Raw genomic sequence first — 21,566 nt, forward strand, 5'->3', positions numbered from 1 at the left:
CACATACTTGAGCCCTGCCAGGACCTCCACTGCAGTGTTAAAGTTGCCAAGGCTCCAGCACGCACTGACCAAGCGCAGGATGCATGACAGCACGGCCTTGCGATCTTCATGAGTAGGCTGGGTGATAATAAGATGGGTCACCCATGAGCTGACCTGTAACAACAGATTGTAATTTGTTGACTTCAACATGGACTTCTTTAATAATAAATATCATTTATAAATATTTATAAAAATAAACAAATTAGAATATATTGATTAAGATTTAAGGTTTTTCATTTTCTTTCATCTGTGCAACTGTTATTGTTACTTAATAAGAAGTGTTCTTGTGAAATTACAAGAAAAAATATATGCACATTATCCAAGAAGATATCACTTTAATGTTTACATATCAAACGAGGCTTTGTGCCTGTTGGCAAAATGGGCTTTAAATTCTAACTGGAGGCGTCACCTCACACAAAGGTACCATATCCCAGATAGCATGCATACGTTGGGCCAACGTTGGCCCAACGTTGCCTTGGTTGACCATGCAACGTTGGCCCAACGTTGGGTTTCCATCTAAGTGCTCACTTTGGCCAACGGTTGGCTGAACGTCTTTTTAATGCCAACGCATTGCCAACGTATTCCCAACCAAACTGCGTTGGCCCTACATTGGGCCAACTAATAACCAACATTGGTCCAACAATTACCCAACCTGTAACCAACAGTGTATTTACGTTGGTCCTACTAATAACCAACGTCAGTCCAACGATTACCCAACCAAACTGCGTTGGCCCTACATTGGGCCAACTAATAACCAACATTGGTCCAACAATTACCCAACCTGTAACCAACAGTGCAATTACGTTGGTTCTACTAATAACCAACATCAGTCCGACAATTACCTAACCTCAAACCAACAATGTATCCGCGTTGGCCCAACGGTAGGCCAACTGGTCACCAAATTATCTGCAATTTGCACAACAAATTATGATCCAACCTAAAACCAGGGGCACAGTGATTTACAGTAACCCATTGAGCTAAAGGCAAAATCTTTTTTTTTTTGGAATCACATAGGTGGGCACTGTAATTACACATCTGATGCACAGGCAGATCAATGTCCTGATGAAATATCTTGAGCATCTGAAATCTGCAAACTGCAAGATATGGCTGAAAAATTGGCAAGGTTTCTAAGGGTTGAATCCTTCAGAGGACTTGATCTGCCTGTTATCATTTACACTACACCTGGAAAATTGTCAATTAATAATTGTAGTTGAAACAAAAAGATTAGTGATATATTTTGAACTGTTTAATTAATTCATAACATTACATAAAACAAATACATTACACCAACTAAATAATGATATGTGAATTGAAATGTAATACAAAAAGACAACAAAGAAAATTTTTATAAGATATTATAATATTAAATTTAAACATTAATAAGTGTGTCTTATATCAATTGTTACATGATTCACATCAAAAAAATTTTAACAGTCCTATGACTTTTCACCTTATTCCTGTAGTCAAGGCATTTTTCTACTAGTAAAATCTTTTTTTGCCCCATTTCAATTTTTAAAAATATTTTCATCAAATTAAATTTTAAACCTGAAACCCTTGTTAATGTCAGGTAAGATGCTTTTCATAGGAACTTTCATAAGTTATATGTCAAGTCTATAAAATCACAGTCTCTTCCATCAGGCAAAATCTCAGACATTGTCTCTTTAAAAATCAAATCAGTGATCATATGAGTTCAATCTTTGTGTTTTTTTCTCTCTTTCCTGTCCTGCACCTGCATGATCTTTGGCAAAGCACGATTAGTTAGGTGTATCTTCAACATCTTTTTCTGAACAGTCACAGAAGAGTGTGCTGCACCTACAAATTTAAATATTAAAAACACTTGAAATATAATGCTAGAATTGGTATGGTACATGTACATAACATGACTGTACCTCTTCCCCCATATTTCATATACAAACTAGTACTAGTAGGTGTGTATTATATGATAATCTCCCCACCTTTTCTAAGTTAGGCAAAAGCCAATATCTTAACTTTAAAAGTGTGTGTCTTGTGTGCAGTAATTTATAGTGATTTATTTAAATTAGTTCTTACGTGTACACTTGACCATGAAATCAGTTTTTAGACAACTGTAATGTACCACTAAATTCCACATCATTTAATCATACCAACAACTCTATCACAGAATTTACTGGCCAGGATTCATACAGACACATAAGAGCAATTGGCTTCCAAGGACTTTTAAGGCTCTAATTCAAATCATTTTCAATGATTTTAACTAATGAGGGCAAGTTATACATTAATACAGTTATATTAAAGTGTACATAACAAAGGAAAAAGGACCCATTTCATTTAAACTTTGTCTTTGTAACACATTGATGATGAAAAGTTGAAAATAAAAGTACAAGTAATGATGTATTAAAAGGTATTACCCCCATCTGTGAATTATTGTCTGTATTCATCTCAATAAACTACAAAGTTATAAATAATATTTTTACAAAGACAAAATGCTGAAATGCAAACCTTTTTCAAGCCTAATAGCATTTTCAAGTACTTTTCAAAGTTACATTTAAACTAGAGCCATTTAAACTAGTTACATTTAAACTAGTCCAAAGTGCTGGACTAAATTTGAACACTTTTCAAGGCTGTATGGATCCTGGTGCATCAGTAAATAATGGGAAAATACACAATTAAAAAGTCACTTACCAGTACATGCTCACTTCTTATCCTGTCTCTTTATCTCTTCATTTTCTAATTTCAAAAAAGATGTCTTCTTTTTATATCCAGAAATCAATGCTTTCAGCCGTAATTCTTGCCTCTTCCTTAGAACATTTCTGACCTTCTGGCTTAGATTTTTGAATTGGCTCAACGGTCAGCGCGCTTAAGACTGTGCTCTGTATAGTTATTTGACCTGTTTGAGCAGGCAGTAGGCAAACTGTTTATATCAAACTGACAGTTAAGATAAACACCTGGCTTGTAATGAATCTGGTCCAGTGAAAGTTACCAGTGTACTTTAATCAAAAGTCAATTGATGCTAACTATAAAGTTAAAAATTTATATATTGTGCAGTTGTACATTATAATAAGATTTTAATCATTTGTCTGATTTCAATAATAATAAATATGTTTCACAGCATTATTTAAAAATATAAATCTGTTCACTCAGTAATTTTTTTTATAGGTGAAGTCTATGTACTATATACTATATCCATTCAGAAAAAAAGACAAAATTAAATATATATATATATATATATATATATATATATATATATATATATATATATATATATATATATATATATATATATATATATATATATATATATATATATATATGAGAGATATATAGCTTGGAAGACAAATAAAAGTAGAACACTGTTTTTTGGCCCAAGGAATTTGACAAACTCTTAATAAAAAAAAAATTTAATCCTAAAAACTATATGTTACTGATCAATAGATAAGCACATGTGATTCTCAGTTGTGAACAGAAACATTTTTATTATAACAGAAACATTATTCATTTCTATTGAGTTGTTAATTGGATACGTTGGCCCAACGTTAGGCCAACGTATGCAAAAATAAGCACACGTTGGCCCAACGTTGGGCCAACGTGAGCATATTGCAGTTATGTTGTGCATATTATGATGTGGTTGGGCCAACGTTGGGCCAACGTATTACTACCAACGCCAACCATGTGCCAACAAACCAACGATTCCCCTACGTTGGCCCAACGTATGCTTGCTATCTGGGATGTAGGACTCCCTTAATTAAATTAAAACACTTTTTCAAGTTGAAATTTGGTATTTAAGTATAAAAACCTTTTTAGTAAGAACAAAGTATAAAAAGGGCCACTTGTACTAAGCAATAAAATAATAACTACAATTAAGCATGTTTTTACAATACACTTAATCAAAAGCAAACCTCAAAATGGCCATTATTTTGCTGCTCTTCTCCTCTTTAATATAACTAATGGTTTTTGTCAATAATATTGTAAACAATATTGATTTCTTTGAAATCCAACAGCATGTAGTTTCCAGCAAATTGTTATACTAAGAAGCATCATCATTTATACTGCCTAATAACACCCAAGCCTTTGGTGCAATTTCCTTCTAGTACAAGCTAGGTCATTAAAAAGCAAAACTAGACATAAAATGCACGTTTTCCAGAGATAGATAGTCAACAAAACAATCTGTTAAAAGATTCTTATATCAATGTTCAAAATAAAGCCTAGTCTATATCAGGCTTATAAGATAAATCCCCTTCCCAATCAAGGATACAATTTTGTTCCCTGTATCTTTTCTTCAGAAAATCAATATGCTTTAAAAGATGAATTGTTTTTCCAAGAATCTGGCTTTTCTAAACACTAATTATTTTCAGACTGTTACCTCACAGAACCTGTGCACCAGACTGTGGACTGTGGGTTGACTGGTTCCTGAGCTGGGAATTCTGGACAGGTCAAGAGTCAGCTGACGGATATACTGGACAGGGGTCACTTGCTGGAATAACTCACGCTCCACCTTGGTCAGCATGAAGGCCACTTCCTCTGGGAAATGGAGAAGCTTCTGAAGATTGTCTAGTTCTTGGCTTGGGATGGAGCTATGGTCATGGTCACTGCGGCACATAAGTTGCCGCTTTCCACTAAAATCTAAAGCAAACAGTAATATATGTATTATCAAGTATAAGTAACTACCCAGGACATGTTCTTTATTCTGTCTTTATGTTGGATTCATTTTCTATTGAAAAAAAATTAAAAGCATAAATATGCACATACCCACAACATGTATATGTATTTAGAAAAGTGCATATGCTTACCAAAATCCAAATAACCCTTTTTCTGTTACCATAACCTTTTCCTCTCTCAAGAACAATAACATCTCCGAATTATACAGTGTATTTATGTAACTCTTGAAATGTGTGTGTACATGCAGGTTCATAATATTTTAATGTAAAAATTATAACATCATGAACAATTTTGTATTTTTTCTTTAGAAAATCCTAACAGTGTATATTTACTTGATTTTAACCCAGTCAAGTCTTCAGCATCTACCAAAACTGCATCAGTAATTTCACTACTTGGCTGAGTGTTTCTGTTTCAACTTTACAACTATCCCATTTTTTCTGGCATTTCAACTTGTTGAACATTAATGTGCCAAAGTTGGCTGCCAGGTCACATAAGCATCAAACAAAAGCTACTTTTAAGAAGGCCAATGTATGTATTTCATCAAGATGTTCAGTTCACAAATATAATCTCCAGACTTGTTGATTAATTCTAATGGAGTCGCTTGCTTGTGCACTTGTTTATGGCCTTGCATGTAAGGATGTAATCATATAACGCATGTGGACCTGTGCAATTTGAGTAATTAAAATTAGTATGCACCGCTGCATTGAATCCACCATAGATAAGGAATTTGTATATAAGACGTTCAGAAGTAATATCAGATTGAGAGAGACTTAAGGAGACTAATCGAGAGAGCTAGGAAGAAGGATGCGAGACATGGGAGATGGTTCAGAAGTTGGAGACTTTACATAGATCATGTAGCTACTGGTAGAGTGCGACAACTAAATAACTGTTAAACTGGTCATAATGTGTCCTTGGGTTTTCTTTGAGTGACTTTACGTAAAGCTGACATGAACCATGGAATTGGGGATTGTGTTTGCGTGTTATAAAAACTTAAAATTACATAAGTATAAAAGGTTTCATTACAAAGAGCAATGGAACATTTGTTTAATGCTGCAAAATTCATGTATGAAGGGAAAAATATTATTTCCAGCTAACATTCAGATCTAAAACCAACAATTCAATTTTTTTAGAGTAATTTAATTGTCATATTCTCTACAGACGGGTCTCTCATGTACTTTTTACATAACAGAAAATGGAAATACTCAAAGAAGTTTCTAATTAAACTACTGGTTCCCAAAACAATACATCTTGAGGATTTTGCATGAGTGTTCTCATACCCAGGTAGTTCCAGCTGTCTCTTCTCATAGAAATGCTTTCCAGACACTTGCTGTCCATCCCCAGGACTTCCCACAATGCACTGGTCACTTCCTTGTATGAGTCAGCAAGTGCCATTGACAGGACCCAGGGTCTGGTGCCAAAAAACTCCAAAACCAGCCTGAAAGTGTGGTTTGGTTTGAAGGCATGTATTAGCCATGTTAGAAGCTACAATGCTAGCGTATATTTACTGGAGATGATGACTCACCTGCGGTAATGTTATGACAGATGAGACATATTTATTTTTTCCAAGAATTTCTCAAAATGAAATACTAAATGTTCTTTGATTGAATATTATCTGAAACTGAAATTTAAGAAAATCACCTATATTTTCATTTTAAACCTTACATAAATAGCAAACAGCTGATTAAATTACTTCTTTTCATTGTGTTTACATTATAGTAAGGTTGGTTTTTTCCAGACATTTGGTGACATTTAAAATACTTTATTCATATAAAGGATATTGGTTTTCACTCTTAGAACTTTGACAGATAACTAGTCTAAAATAGAATGTGCTGCCGCAAAACTGTGGCAGCTACATGTATGATAATGACCACAAAATATAAGGAGGACCACAATTTTTTCACATTCTTAATAATATAAAAATGTGCAATTTAAAATAAACAAGACGTCAACTAAAATTTTTTACTAAATAGGTTCTGACTTTTAAGTGACTTAAAAAAACATTCATAACTAGTCATTATAGTCTACCACAGATTTTCTGATATCATTTCAATACTCTATTTTTTAAATTTGCATCCAGATCTTATAAAATTAAACCTTTTTCTCTCAAAAAATTATACACCCAGAAATGAAATAAAACAAACAAAAATCTTACTTTTCCTGGGAGCGCCCTCCACTCCTATTCCACACCTGTAGTGAGCTGGCTGGCTGAGATCGGACTATGAAACGGCTTTTACTGTCCAGCAACTGAATCTTTGACGCACTGACCGCAAGAATACGGCCCACCTGCAAGGGAGAAAAACAGAGTACTTTTCAAAATATTAACCTAAAACAAGGGTCAAAAATAGAAAATCCTTGGCAGACCCTAGCTAGACAAATGTGTGACATTGGCTATATATATTTATAGCTACTAGTTTTAAGGATATCAGTCAAATTCAGAGAGTATATCTTGCATGTGTGACCATTTGTTAGCAAACAACAGATAATCACTGGAAAACCAAAGTCACATTTTGCCTATATATATATATGCATGTCTTTACTTTGCTCTTAACTTCAAAAGCACCAGATGTTGAGGTAAGGAGTTGAAACCACAGGTATGATACTCCACGGCTATGCAGCAAAGCTTGAAGTCAAACGTAAAAACATGGATAGAAGCTTCCCTAGTTTCTCTTGCTAATGACAATGGAAATACCAGCTGTGCCAAGAACTGACTTACCCAAGGAACTGTTGGCACTCTGGCATGTTTTTTTACCAACACAGACAAAACATCTCTGCAAACAATGAGGGTCTACTTTGACCTGCTTAGTTTTTGCCAGAGTTCAGAGAGAAATTCCCTAGCCATGAAGACATAGATTTGCTATTCTTTGCAGGAGTTATCATTCTACCTTCTTAAACCCAATGATCATCTTAAAACAATCAAAACCTCATCTCAGTACATACCATAATTAATGTATGATATCCCATTTATCAGCTTTAGTCTAAATGCTTACAGTTCAGTCTTGTAAGTATTAATATTAATTAAATGTATCTGACATCTCTATGCTATAGCTAGAATGTCAATATTCTAACAATTATCATATCCCCCAACATGGTACAATTTTAACTGATAGAATTTAAATTTACATCCACCATAGACTTCAATTACAGAATCTTTCTGTGTCCTTTCATCCATCCAAAAGTTAACTGTGTTGACAATGCATCACATCATCAACACAAAAATAAAACAATTATATTTACCATCTATCTCTTTGGCATGATGTCTATTCAGAGGGAACTGTAAACCATACAACAATATAAGTTCTTTCAATTCATTTTCCCTCTTTTAATGAACCTGATTAAAGTCAAAGTGATTAAGATGAGAGTGACTTATATTTGGTTAAGATTCTGTTTAATCAGCACTCCATTAATTACCACTCCTCTCTCCTTCTGATGATTCCCAAAGTGAGATCCCACACAGGCCACAAGATCCTGTAGATAATCCATCACTTTTTGTTCATATTCACATGCTGCTACAACTGTATTTCAAAGGTGTACCCTCTTCACCAATAAATTGTCCCTTATACTTCTTTATCAAATATTATGAGGTACTGTACTGCCTCTCCCTTGTTTTTAACACCAAGTGGTGTTCCAACAAAACAAGTTTATGCAAGACTAGGCAAGGACAGTGGTATTTGGTAAAACATATGCACCTTCAGAATAATGATGATTTATTCCAATAAGATCAAGTAAGTACATGCCAGTGATACAATAAAACTGGGAGTCAAAGAAAAAAAGGCCAAGTTCAAAATAAAGCAAACTGCTTTGAGCAAAGAAAACTTTGGGGATTTTGTTTCCAAATTGACTTTATCTATTCAGTCGAAATGTAGACAAAAATTAATTAATGAAAACTATAAATAAAAATACTGCACAATAACTATGTAAAGTGATGTCATGTTTGGTATTTGTCACCTGTCACACCTGCACAATTTCAGGTAATTTCATTGATACCGGGTAGGTGACATGTTATGAGTACAGCTGTGTAACAGTTCTGCACAAAGACATTCTCCCTGCCAGTCCCCGGTACTCCTAAGTTATGCTGTGTCATTTGCCCTTGAAGAGCAGTTATCAGTTTTACTTTACCTTACTTGGATCATAATTACAATACACATTTCCAAAACATTGCTTCTAAGTGTAATTTGTCCCTCTACCTCAATGTTTACAACTCACCAATTCAAGACTACAATAAGGATGGAATTGAATAGACAATGTATGATATTAGATTTTACATTTTACATTCCAGAAGCAAAAAATGGGTTAAGTTGCATTCTACAGTATCCATTCCTCTAATCTTACCACTTAATTAGGAAAAAAACTTATAAATCATCTGCAATTCATATTAACATGCTTTATCACATTTTTTATAAATGCAAGTAGCAAAAGTGACTCTCTCTCTTTTTCAGCTTCATATTGATATGTTTTACCTAACTTCCCATTAATGTAAATGCTGCAGCGTTATTACCCTGGAGGTGTCTCTCAATAGATTCACATTAAAAGGAAGAGATCTTAATGTTATCAGCAAGTCCTTTGATACAAGAAAGGATGGAAATGCAATTAATTTTACAATATAATACAGAAATGGGATGTCCATATTTGTCAAGGAAATATACAATACAAACTAAATCTGAAAAACAGAATGACACTGTGACAAATGCATCCTGCCCTAATATGTTGCTATGACAGATTTAAGGATTTCAAAGGTCACTGGTCTCAGATTCCAGACATAATGAAACTAATAAGAAAATGCAGATAATATGGATTACTGGCCAGAAACATATCAAACCTGCTGGCAACTAATGCCATCATAATGGTCTCCCAGAATGGGACTTTGTTAGCAATTCATCAATAAAAAGATAATTTTTCATTTTCCAGAATACAGTCCTACTGGTCAGCTAGAGTAAACCTAATAAATGAGGCTTCAAAAGAAAAGTAATAATTAGACCATTTTGTAAAATCTCTTTTTTTTTGTTTTATCAAAAAATAATAATAATAATAACTTGAAAAGCACTCAATTGGCAGATAGAGTGATTTAATTATTGACTGGTTGATTTACTTGATTGATTAATTGATTGATTGATTGATTAATGGATCTTCACCAAAATTTAATCAATTTTTAGTTAGCCTATTTGTGACCTTTCATGACAAAACTTTTGTTAACACAAATGCTGTTCTTTATCCAACTTATCAATTTTGTCTAGCCTGACTTAGAATTTTTATTATTTTTTATCTGGATGCAGTCAGATCAGATTGCTATGTGTATCTTGTGAGTTCACTAAATTACCACTTCATTGCATAGTTATAGGTAGTGATAAAAATGGTTCTTATCCCTCGTAGTTCATCCTGCGCATTCTTCGAGATGAGAAAAAGAACAAAGTCTACTGTGGACTGGACAAAACCTTATACCCCTTTTACACTGGACGGCGTCCTTTCTGCGTCCTTTCTGCGACCATGAAATTTGGCATCGCTGTGGTCTTAATAAGGAGGCACAAGCATCGATTTTGTATCAGAATGAATGCTCAATGATCGGCCAGTTGTCTGCCGTAAAGTATTATAATTTTTTAACTCTCAAAAGGGGCCGTACTGCTGGACGCAGAAAGGACGCCGTCCAGTGTAAAGGGGGCTTTACTTTCAAGGATCCTCATGAAGAGAGAAATCAATGACTTCTATATGAAGACATATATATGTGCCCATTCATTGTTAATACTAGTCTTTTTCTATCATCTTTCTCATGACAATCAAGCCTAGGCATCAGTGGTCTTATCACCACAACACAGAGATGTTTACTGAAACTGTTACAACCTGACCACAGCTTCTCCTTAACATGCTCCTCTATGTGGTCAAGATTAACTCTGCACCACAATTTGTGTCTGTATTTGCGCATGTTAAAACACACTGAGGTTTAGAACTATTTGAGTTTTGATCATCACCAGACATCAAGACAAAATCCAAGATGCATATTAAGCGAGTACTTACATCAAGTTATTGCCGCAAGATCCGACCAATTGCCACCATACTGACTAAAATAGCACACTGTAGAACTTAAAGAAATACAACTGAATTTTGATGAATAATTTTCTGAAAATTGATAATTGCACATTTGACCTGCTTACTTTCTGAGGTTTAAGGACTGGAGGGAAAATAAGGAAATTTAATTTACTACCAGAAATTTTCTTATAGTACCCAAGAAGTTATTTTTAGTTGATGTTTGGCATGTGGATTTAAATTGTATTGTGTAAGAAAATGGCACTTCAGGGTAACTGCTGTCACTTCGTAATGAATCTTAGTAATCCATTTTTTAGCATTCTCTGCCTGGTGGGTAACCAAGTTTGCCTACTTCTGGAGATTTACTCATTGGGTCAGTTATTTGGCAGTGTGATGATGTCATCTATACACAAACCAGTTCAAATCCTCATTTGAACTCTGTGTCCCTTTACGATCATGAAGTTCAGCAGACAATGTGTAGATTTTTAAGATAATGTAATAAGTCAGACATATTCTTATATTTGGAATTTTTCATCCTAAATCTTAAAAATATTTTTGCAAATATGTAATTTCATATATCTGTTGTTGACTTCACATCTGTTGTTTGATACTAATCGGAAGGTTACCTTCTTGCGAGAGCTTCCTCTAATCAGCTCCTTGACTTGAAATAGTTTACAGCCATAAGCAGGTAGGTTTTTGCAGATCTTGATATACAACTGCTTCAGTTTGATTTCATTGTCATAGTATGGTGTATGCCAAAGGCGCTTCTGCTTTTCCTAAAAAAATAAAAGAAAAAATATAAAACTATTAATTGCAAACATAGGACTAAAATCTATTCTTCATTCTAAAATGTTGTCAGTCTTATTCCAAGTACATATAAGCCTTTGCTAAATGCAAAGAATGACTGAAATATTTATTAACTTAAAGAATGTTAACTTTAAGAATGTTAACTTCAAGAATGATTTTCAAGAATATATGTCTTACATATATACATATCATTCAGTTTTATCTTTCTATATCTCATTATCTTATTTTTATTTACTGATTGATTTATCTATTTCTTCTCTCTCATCATAGATTCTACAGTAACTTCCCATATATAACTTTTTGCAGAAAAAAATCTCAAATTGTCTGTTTTTTTTGTTTTTTTTTTTTTTTTTTTTGTCAAATGGACAAATATATTAACAATAGAACTAAGAAAAAAAAAACAGTCTCATTCAAATGGTCTATAAAGAGGAATTAATTCAATGATGAAAGTGCAAGTGTATTACATAATGCCTAGCACCATAATCACCACTGTTTTTCAATTATTTTATACTATTTCTGAGTATATTCAGGAAACGTTACTCACTACAACTTCATAAATTCAAGAAAAGTAATCTAATCACACTGGATTTCAAACTTGAGCTATATTTCATTACTTTTCTAAGAATCATTCTTAAAAGTATGAGAATTAAATGTAACACAATTTTCCCTTATGGTTGTTCCAAGGCAATAACATATCAACAGCAACCCTAATGGTGTTTGCGACTATAACTACAGCAGCAACATACACTGATGACAACAGATGCATAAGACCTAAATGCTGAGACTGATACCCCGTTCACATTACGCTCAGTTATCCGGATAAATTGCGAATTAGGTCACAATTCGAATAAATGCAGTAGTGTGAACGCAAGAGGATTTTTGTAATGCGCATTTTCAAAATCCTGCAAGCGAGGTGGATTTCTAAGCGCGATCCGGATAACTTACCGGAATCGACACCTGTACAGATCTAACTGCACATGCGTGCAGATAAGTGCGGGTATCTATGAACGCTTGTTTATTACTTTAGCGATTGCACCAAACGTATTTGGAGGTCGCCACTCACTACAACATGAGGAAACAAACTTATTTTGCCATCTTATACTTCTCAAGAATGCTGGAATGTCTTTAGAGTTGCATTTGTCGTCACAAATTGTTGTTGGTATTTTAAGATTTTCTGTGCGGCGCATGCGCGAGTGTTCAAAACAGGAAGTTAAACCTGAAATTTTCAACGTGGGATTCGGATTCGCTTAGCGTGTGTGAACGCAATACCGAATCGGATTCCTAACGAAAAATTCGGATTATAGAAATGCGCATTTTTGCAACTGTAGTGTGAATGGGGTATGAATGTCTGATCATAAGAAAACTTCTTGCAGACCAGGCTGTGAGCATGACATTTATAATTATAGTATTATACATTAACATAATGATCTATTACAGTCACTTTTTAAAATGACAATGTTATGTGGAGAAGCAGACCTTAAATCTAGGACACCACTTACAGAATCTAATTAAAGAACACCTGTGTAAAAGATTGATATTTCATTTCAAACTACATACAAGGGTGTTACAGAATCATTATTGCTTCATCACAGAACCTAAATTCATTTTCTACCTGACTGCAGAGTATCAATCACCAAAATCACTGAACTTGCCGAATAAAAACAAAAAATCATAAGACCTAAACATTTTCAAATGAAGATGAATTTGTGTTCATGTACTGCTTGCCCTGTAAGGCAGGTTTGAAATTGACATGCGCATCAAACTTAGCCTCTTGGCATTTAGTTTCGGTTTAAAATCCTGGACCTAGCTGTAACAAGTGTTCAACTTAAGACTCAAAGGTAATTAGCAAATAGTTCACTTAATTCAATTGTGGAATTAAAGATAATTTTGGAGCATCTGGAGGGCTTTCACCTACTTGTAGCTTGAAAACACATTGAAACAGCTGTGATACTTATGTATTCATAGCATGTATTAGGCTACATTCTGTTCACTGCATTCTACATTTATTTTTCCAAGATTTTTATAAATAATAAAAATATATGAGACTCTGAATGCCATTGTGAACCATAAAAAACATGAGAGAAAGTTGATCTGATATATTTTGGTACAAAAGTATTGTCTACAATGGTGAAACACGATCATTTGACATAATCGTCACATATTGCTCAATAAGTAGGTTCAGTTGAATTTATTTTTGCACATTAAAGGTATAAGGGGTCATTCCTATTGAATCCTAGATCCATCCAACTCCATGGGGGCATTGGCTGAATGCAATCAGCTTAACAGATAATAACATGCCTTGTTTCCGACATACTCATCAGCTTTTCAATATTCTACTAAAAACCAGGAGGCATGTTCATCTGTTTAACTCACTGCATTCAGAGAACCTAAGAAGTTGATAGGGAGACTGACAGATTCAATAGAAACGAACACTAAAACCATCTTTCTCTAAAAAATCAACACCCGAGGACAGAGGTTGAAGATCTAAAATGAAACTATAGAACAAGTGTGTGCATAAATGGTATTGTGCTTCAGTTGTGGACATTAAAAACTTACTTTTATTAAATCGTGCACTTTTTTAGACTCCTTATAATCAGGTGGCAGGCACTTTCCAAAGTTCACTTCTGTAGCAGTGAGCACACTCTCCGTAGTATCACTGACACATGTCAACTGGCGTACAAGTTTCCTCCTACTGCTGGTCAATTTTAGTGCCTTCTGAGTTCGGATCAGTTCCTTTTTTCTTGTTAGGTTTTCTTGCTTGGCCAAGTTGTCAATACTGAGAGTTTTACTTTTCAGTATAGCTACAGCTCTGGCTAAGTCACTGGCTTGCTTGTCTACATTTTCACTTTCATTCTCTGGCCATGCCTCTTCAATGTGAAGCTGGATGCCAGCAAGTGTGGCAGCCTCCTCCTTGGAACATGGTAGTTCTCCACTCACTATCAACTGCTGGAGCTGAAAATACACAAATTTAAAGTAGGACCATATAAAATGACCTAATATTTTAAAAATTTCTCTTCTCTTAGTTCTGCATCCTCTATATCAATGGCAAAGCAATGGCAAAGCAAATCTTTTACATCAATTCTTATTGTTAATACTACTTTTATCTGTAATCGTTCATTGCTGCATCAACATTTATTACAATACTCACATGTTTACTGACAATACCTAACTTATGGCCATTCCAATATATTGTCTTTTAAGACTGATTGGATGCCCCACCTATTTATTCTCAGCGCAACATCCTGCAGATGCTATTAACACAGAAATGTATATAATCCCATTCTGTCTCATCGAACATGAAGTGTGTCATATTTCATGCAAAATCTCACTCTTATAGTTTTCTGATAGATATTACCATCTGCAAGAATACTCTTCTCTATGGCCTCCCCAAGGTTTGCAACAATTAATTCACTGAACAAATATTATAATTTTAGTAAAAACATTTCCTGAGTCCAACAGCAGTAACCTTTCATCTGCACATCAAATACTGACATAACATCACAAAACTAAAACATCAGCCCCACCTAAGCAACACGACATCATGATAAAGCCCAGATTAAACAAATACTATCAATTTCGCCTGTATGCCCTACATCTAGTTTGAAAAAAAAAGCAGTTCCAACAGTACTGTATACAAAATCTACCTGTCTTGTGGCTGCCATGCATGCTTTTTCTCCACACACACAGCAGTTTGAACACCTCCTAGCCCATGTCAACTGTGCCATGTGCCGTCTGCTCAATCTGTGCCACAGAGCAGTTCCTGGACAGATGGCAGCATATTTGATTGTCAATTCATCCCAGGTATTTATGATGCCAGTAAAATCAGGCAGGTATCGTTTATCAACAATCAACCACTAAGAAGACGGTTGACTTACCACTATGAACAAATATTAGTTTTACCGTTGGTTCTTAAGTAAACTTCTGTGTTGTTATCAGCAGATACTTATCTTCCATCTGTGTTATGACCTATTGTATGAATTGTGTACATATAAAAAATGCTAACTGTTTGAGCATATTTATGTTCTTAAGGATTATGATTTAATTTTTCAATTTAGCCACAACTGAAGAATGTGCAATATGACTGAATATTTCTTGTATTAATTGTTATTCTTTTTTTTTATTATTCAATTTATGCTTTACAGAAATTACTAAATCTTTTTAATTGGGAAAAATGTGAATTTTACACATACTGTATTTTTTAAATCATAATTTCTCAAAATAAGTGCATTCCTATTGGGTGGTAGCAAAGATATTAAAAAGCAGGCTACTCTATAGTTCCTTTCTATGCAGTGAAAGCGCTACACAGGCTATAAAGAAATATAATTATTTGTGATTATAAAATTATGTATCTGAAAGTTTGAAAATTTTTACCCATTGAAAAAATTGTGTAATTACCATGCTTCATTTTTTTAAGCAATCAATCAATTCCTTCAAAGACGAACAGCAAAGCTTGTAAATGCACCCATCAAATTTAACAAAATCCAAATTAAATATACATATATACTAAGACATTGGCTAGATTGTGGAAAGAGGGAGGACAATCTTGATGTATCTTTATAGAGAGAGACTGAAGAGGCTTCAGGGATGAGGCTAGTCCTCACTGAAAAAGTAGGAAAATTGGCCAGGGGTCCAGGGTACACGGTTCACAAGAATGACCCAAATGACCCTGAAAAAGTCAGAATTCCGACAAAAGTTAGAAAAGTCTCATCAGTGAGGCTTATAATTTCTTAGCGTCCCCCTTCCCATGCATACACATACCCATAGCATTAATTCAGTAATAGTCAAGATTAACTGTAAAAGACTAACATATTATATGTCTGACATATTTAAGCATCAAAAAGTCATGAACACAAGGTTGCTATACAATATGGCAGCCAATTCAATATGGCATCTTGTTTTGACATAAATCCAATTATTATTATTCACTAACATGTTTGGCTTAATGTTATCATTTTTCAAACAAAAACATGAAATTTGGTTAAACTACTTTCTCTCTTTCTAGTGAAAGCAAAGTATATATAGTAAATGCATTTACAAGCAAATGTCTGTAAGAATCAAATTTGAAGCAATAGGTATCAGACAAAATTCCTTCATTTTTTATAGATCTTGTTCTCAAACCTTGTGCCTAAACCATCATTTCTACTGTGCTCCTTTAGTAACAGATGAAACTTGGATTTTTGGCCAATCTTATAAAGTAGGAGGAGCTGAAAATCTTGAAATTGGCAGATTTCATTACCTTATTTCCAAGAAAATCTACATGACTTTTGGAAATACATCAATCATATTTTCTTGTGACAAAATGTCATTCAGTGGTTTGATGTCCATTTTATATCATCTATGCAAAACATTAAGAAATTTTTGAAAAATGTTAAGAGAATATATATCCCAGAATAATGCTTTTTTAGCTTCGAATTCCTTTTCATGTGGACCACACCTTTGGTAATTCATAGAAAGGATTAAAGTCTGCCAACAATGTGTATTTAAATTTTGAATTTCTATTATATTTGGTGCCATAAGTCAATCATATTTGACATCACTGGCCTTGAGAGCAGTTAAAATGCTGACTAATATATGCACACAAATTAATTATATATAGGTCTTAATGAACTAATGAACAACTATTCTCAAAATTAGGCAAGTTCTCAGGATTTTGATGTTTTCCTACTATACTGTTTGCAAGTCACTATAAGTTCCTTCTTTTCAGGACTGACTCTTTAGTCAGAATATGAAAATAATCTTTATATTTTTTATCACAATCTCAAAATGCCAGTACCAGGCTATACCATTTGTCAGCCTGGCAGAAAAATCAAATAGAAAAAGATGCATATACACTGTCAATAAATTAAAATTTCCAAACAAAATGGAAAAGTAAGGTACTGTTACAGCAAATGTGATAGTGCCAGGCCAAGTCATAACACGATTGCACTATCTTCTCACATAAACTATTCTGAAACCTTGGAGCCATTTTGCCATTTTAAAGTTCTGGCTGATAAGTGTGCACATCAGTTGGCATATGCAGATAAGTATGACCATACTTTTAAAGACCAATCAAATCTTTGAATCTCATGCCGTGCAGTCATATTGGGCATGGAATCAAACAGCAACCTTACTGGTCCAAATGTATTTAGAAAGAACAATGGTTATTTATAGTGAAATATGTGGTAAAAACTGGTAATTACTGACAGAATCCCAAATGCAATGGCTGCCGACAAATACATTATGGTGTTAGCCAATTTAACATGGCTATATTCACAAAAGCACCTTACCAGCTTTATTTAATCATTTATCTTTTCTACTAAAGGAAATGAAAAAAGATGTTTTATATCTTCCCCTAAGCTATTCTCTGATTTCCATAAGGTTTCATTGTTCCCAATGTTAACTTTTCTTCTACACAATTGAAAAAGTTAAATGCACTTTATTTTCCTCTTCTATTTTTTAAAATTTTTACCTTGAATTATTAGAAATATGAATCTATAAGAACTATAAAACCAACATACACATATTACTTCACTTTTGTCATGTTTAAAGAATGATTAAGAAAGCAATGGCACTGCAGTTATGATCCTTCTTACAGTATAAATTGAGCAAGTTATCCATATATATACATTCTTTTCCATGGCTACAGCAGCTTTGAAATGCTAATCTCTTTTCACGCTACTGCACACATAACCTAAATAGGATGCATACCATAGAAGTGGTTTCTCTAATGAACATTACAGGACATTATAGCAATGTGGCTTCAGGTGGCCTTTCATATAAGGGGCTGGGTTGGTTGATGGTACTTTGAAACTTTTTAGCTAACATCAATACCCAATTCAGAATAGCAGACCTTGTCTAGAGTAAGTCAATAATTCATTATGCTTTTAATTTTAAAAAATAAGAGTGATCATCAGTGTTATTGCCATGAATAGCAGGAGGGCAAAGAATTTTTATTAATTTTTTTCACACACAAATGATTCACCTAACAAGAAAACACTTCTTATAAATACAATCTTAATCCTAAAATCCCTTTGGTAAAGAGTCCTCACTATTGTACTTGTCTAGAGAACACATTTTCCTCCCAATCCAAGTCCTCAAGAAAACCATGTACTCAGTACTACAGTAATAGGCAGATGTCTAATGACCATCATGATCATTGAGAGCTGTGCCAAAAGTGAGATGAGAAACCCTCGAGATTGAATGTATATGATCCACTGTAGCATTGATGGGTATGGAAATGGGAAAACTACAAGTCTTTATGTGCACTGATAAATCACACTTGGACCATTACCTCTTAGGCATACCAGACACATGCACAACCACCCTTTAATCTACTGGGATAACTTTTCAAGGTTATACAGAAGAAATGAAATAGCGAAATTGTCAAAAAGAAATACATGAAATCATTTTATTAGGCACGAGTTAGTGAGGTGTTGATAAAAGATGACTATGTGCTCACTTTCACAGTGTCACAAGATTTATGTTCACAATGCCAATTAATATGCGTGTTCCACCATTTGAATGTCTTGGGCCATCTTGTATGCCCAAGCCGTTTGCATACATTAGCTAGGGTATTTGCCATCGATTTCACATAACGGAGGCAGATTACTCAGCTGTACGCCATTTTCTCGAGCGGTGACACACCATGCTGCACAAGCTCTCGATTTTGTTGAAAAAATTTTGACACTCGTAAGATTTCTGTACAGGAGAGCAGTATATCTAAAGTTTGGTCATAGAAACAGTATGCGGAGAAATATAAACAAGAAAAGAAAAGTTGCCGCAACAGCGACAGTTTTTGGCGAATAACAGATGGAAATGCGAATTTGGAATTCATTTTTACACATTGCTGTAGGGAAGGTTTGTATTTCAGAAAATTTCCTCAAAAGTCAGTACAATGACAAACTGAATCAAGAGAGGATTAACAAATTATCAGTGGAAAGGAGTATCTGCTTAGGAGAGATTGTTCAGTTGGTAGTGAATGAGTTTAAAGGCTTCATCAATGTCCACTGGAAAATGAAGTCTTTCTGGTCATTCTCTACTGATGTGGATATTACCATCAAACTTGTGATTACGAGAGTGAAAGCCATGACAACAGGACATAATGTGGGAGGTGACATGTTGAGTATGGAAAGTAGAACTGATTTTTTCCATGCATGTACAACTAATGGTGCTCTAGACTGCTACACAAAAGAGAGAAGAAAAAAAACTAAACTTCCAAATAGATAAGTAGATAGATAGTTGTATATAGTATTATATTTAAACTGTTCCACAACCAATGCAAGAAATATAAAGAACACACCTGAAGATTTTCAATGAAATGGTAATACTAATATTTCTCTATCACAATGAGTGTTAATTACAATTATAAGGTGCAGATAATTGTGGAAATCTTTGAACTGCAACACAGGTAACATAACAAATAGAGTCACAGACCACTAATGGCTTGTGAATGCTTCTATGCATAATTTTCATTTTAGCTTTGTCAGTTGTCCTCCTGAAAGCTTGCAAATATTGCTCCTTCTATAAGATCCCTTTCATTAAAATACATATGAACCAGACAAGATGGGTGTTAATGTTTGTCCTATTTAATAATTCTCAGCAGGGCCATAATCATGTAACAACCACACAGCACATTATGCGAACACTGTGGAAAAGTGCCATTTCGTTCCTGTCTGAGACACCTCGATAATTGCTCTATATGGGCCATTAATTTCTGCAAATTTGGCAAATTAACCATTGAAAAGTTGAAATGCCTGTGAAAGCTGCATTTAAATTTGTTTCTGCATAATACATTTTATTTTTCCAGCATGAGTAAAATATCATAAAGCCTTTTTAGTCATGTAGTGATAATGATCAGTTGCTTTGGAACAAAATACTTAAAAAGAGCCATGGTTCTTACATGTCACAAGAGCATCATCAGGATGAATGTTCTTTCACAGGTCAACCAATACCTAACGACCTGTGGGCAATTGGCTTGATGATGCTCTTCTGAGGCCATTCAGATCAGAAGATCCGAGGACCTTCTGATCCACGGATCAAATATGGCGTACCCTTCATGGCGTACCCCTTGCAGGGGTCTGGCACATGTACCTCGGAGCCGTGATTTAATCCATTTAATGGTGCGTGTGGAGGCAGAGAGACCATCAGCAGATTAGTAGGCTCTCCATTTATGTAGGGTCTGCCATATTTGATCTGTTCTGAATGGGCTCTATGACAAGAGCAAAATGTAGCTGTTCATAAATATTTTGTTCCAAAGTAAATTATTACTATCACTAAATAAAAATCCTTGGAACTATGAACAATCTTATTGATAATCATAAAGCCTTATATCTTATATTGTAACTTAAGAGAATTAATGCCCTTTTTCTATGGTATTTTTTCAAGGGATGTAACTTTATGCCAAATGTGTGTCAATATCCTATTGACATTTAGATGTAATCATTTGGGTTTTTGGTTAAAAAACATTACTATTCTCAATATTCAAGAATTCCCAAGAATGCCTTCATACAGATTTTATGCCTCATGTAAAAACAGAGTAGCTTGTTTAAAAAACACTTCAAATAGAAGTTGAAATTGTCTTATTACTTATTTTACTTGTTTGTGACAATAATGTTTTTTTATGCAACAGCCTCAACTAAATGTTGCATTTATTTATAATACTCTACAATAAAGCTTTTGAAAATCCAATGGCAAACATGGTCATGCTTAAATTGACACTTTTGAGTACAGGCCTTACAATTACTGTAACTAGCTGTTTGCGAAATTGGGCTTTTATAATGCCCAAATCAACAACTCAAACCATGATTTCATGGCACTATCGTAAAATTAGCAGCCACAAGCACTGTGCTACAAAAGACAAACCGTTAATCCGCTCACTTATCCAAGCTGTATGTACAGAGATTAACAAGAGCACATTAGTGGCGTATAAATATGCAGTATAGATAGTTCAGTACAGATACATTAGTTTGATTTGTTTGAGGCTTTTTATTTCTTTTTTGTTCATGAGCCCTGTTAAAAATTTAATATTACAGTCATTTACAAGTATGGGGTGAATATTAACTTTGGAATGCATTTTAGTATATAAAATTGCT

General features: G+C 34.2%; 1 protein-coding gene across 7 annotated transcripts in view; it reads right to left on the minus strand.

Moving 5' to 3' along the window:
• Window positions 1-21,566, minus strand: part of LOC106171793 (1-phosphatidylinositol 4,5-bisphosphate phosphodiesterase epsilon-1) — a 90,576-nt gene that overhangs the window by 18,281 nt on the left and 50,729 nt on the right. For all 7 annotated transcript variants that reach the window (XM_087002469.1, XM_087002468.1, XM_013552657.2 and 4 more), the window contains 6 exons: window positions 14,053-14,448; window positions 11,316-11,465; window positions 6,827-6,957; window positions 5,952-6,109; window positions 4,379-4,638; window positions 8-153 (listed from right to left, as the gene is read on the minus strand). In XM_087002469.1, coding sequence (XP_086858595.1) covers window positions 8-153; window positions 4,379-4,638; window positions 5,952-6,109; window positions 6,827-6,957; window positions 11,316-11,465; window positions 14,053-14,448 — 1,241 coding nt within the window. The remainder of the gene's footprint in view (window positions 1-7; window positions 154-4,378; window positions 4,639-5,951; window positions 6,110-6,826; window positions 6,958-11,315; window positions 11,466-14,052; window positions 14,449-21,566) is intronic.

Source organism: Lingula anatina, chromosome 1, assembly GCF_051362555.1.
Source record: "Lingula anatina isolate TDL-2025a chromosome 1, LinAna3.0, whole genome shotgun sequence".
Classification (NCBI taxonomy): Eukaryota; Metazoa; Brachiopoda; class Lingulata; order Lingulida; family Lingulidae; genus Lingula; species Lingula anatina.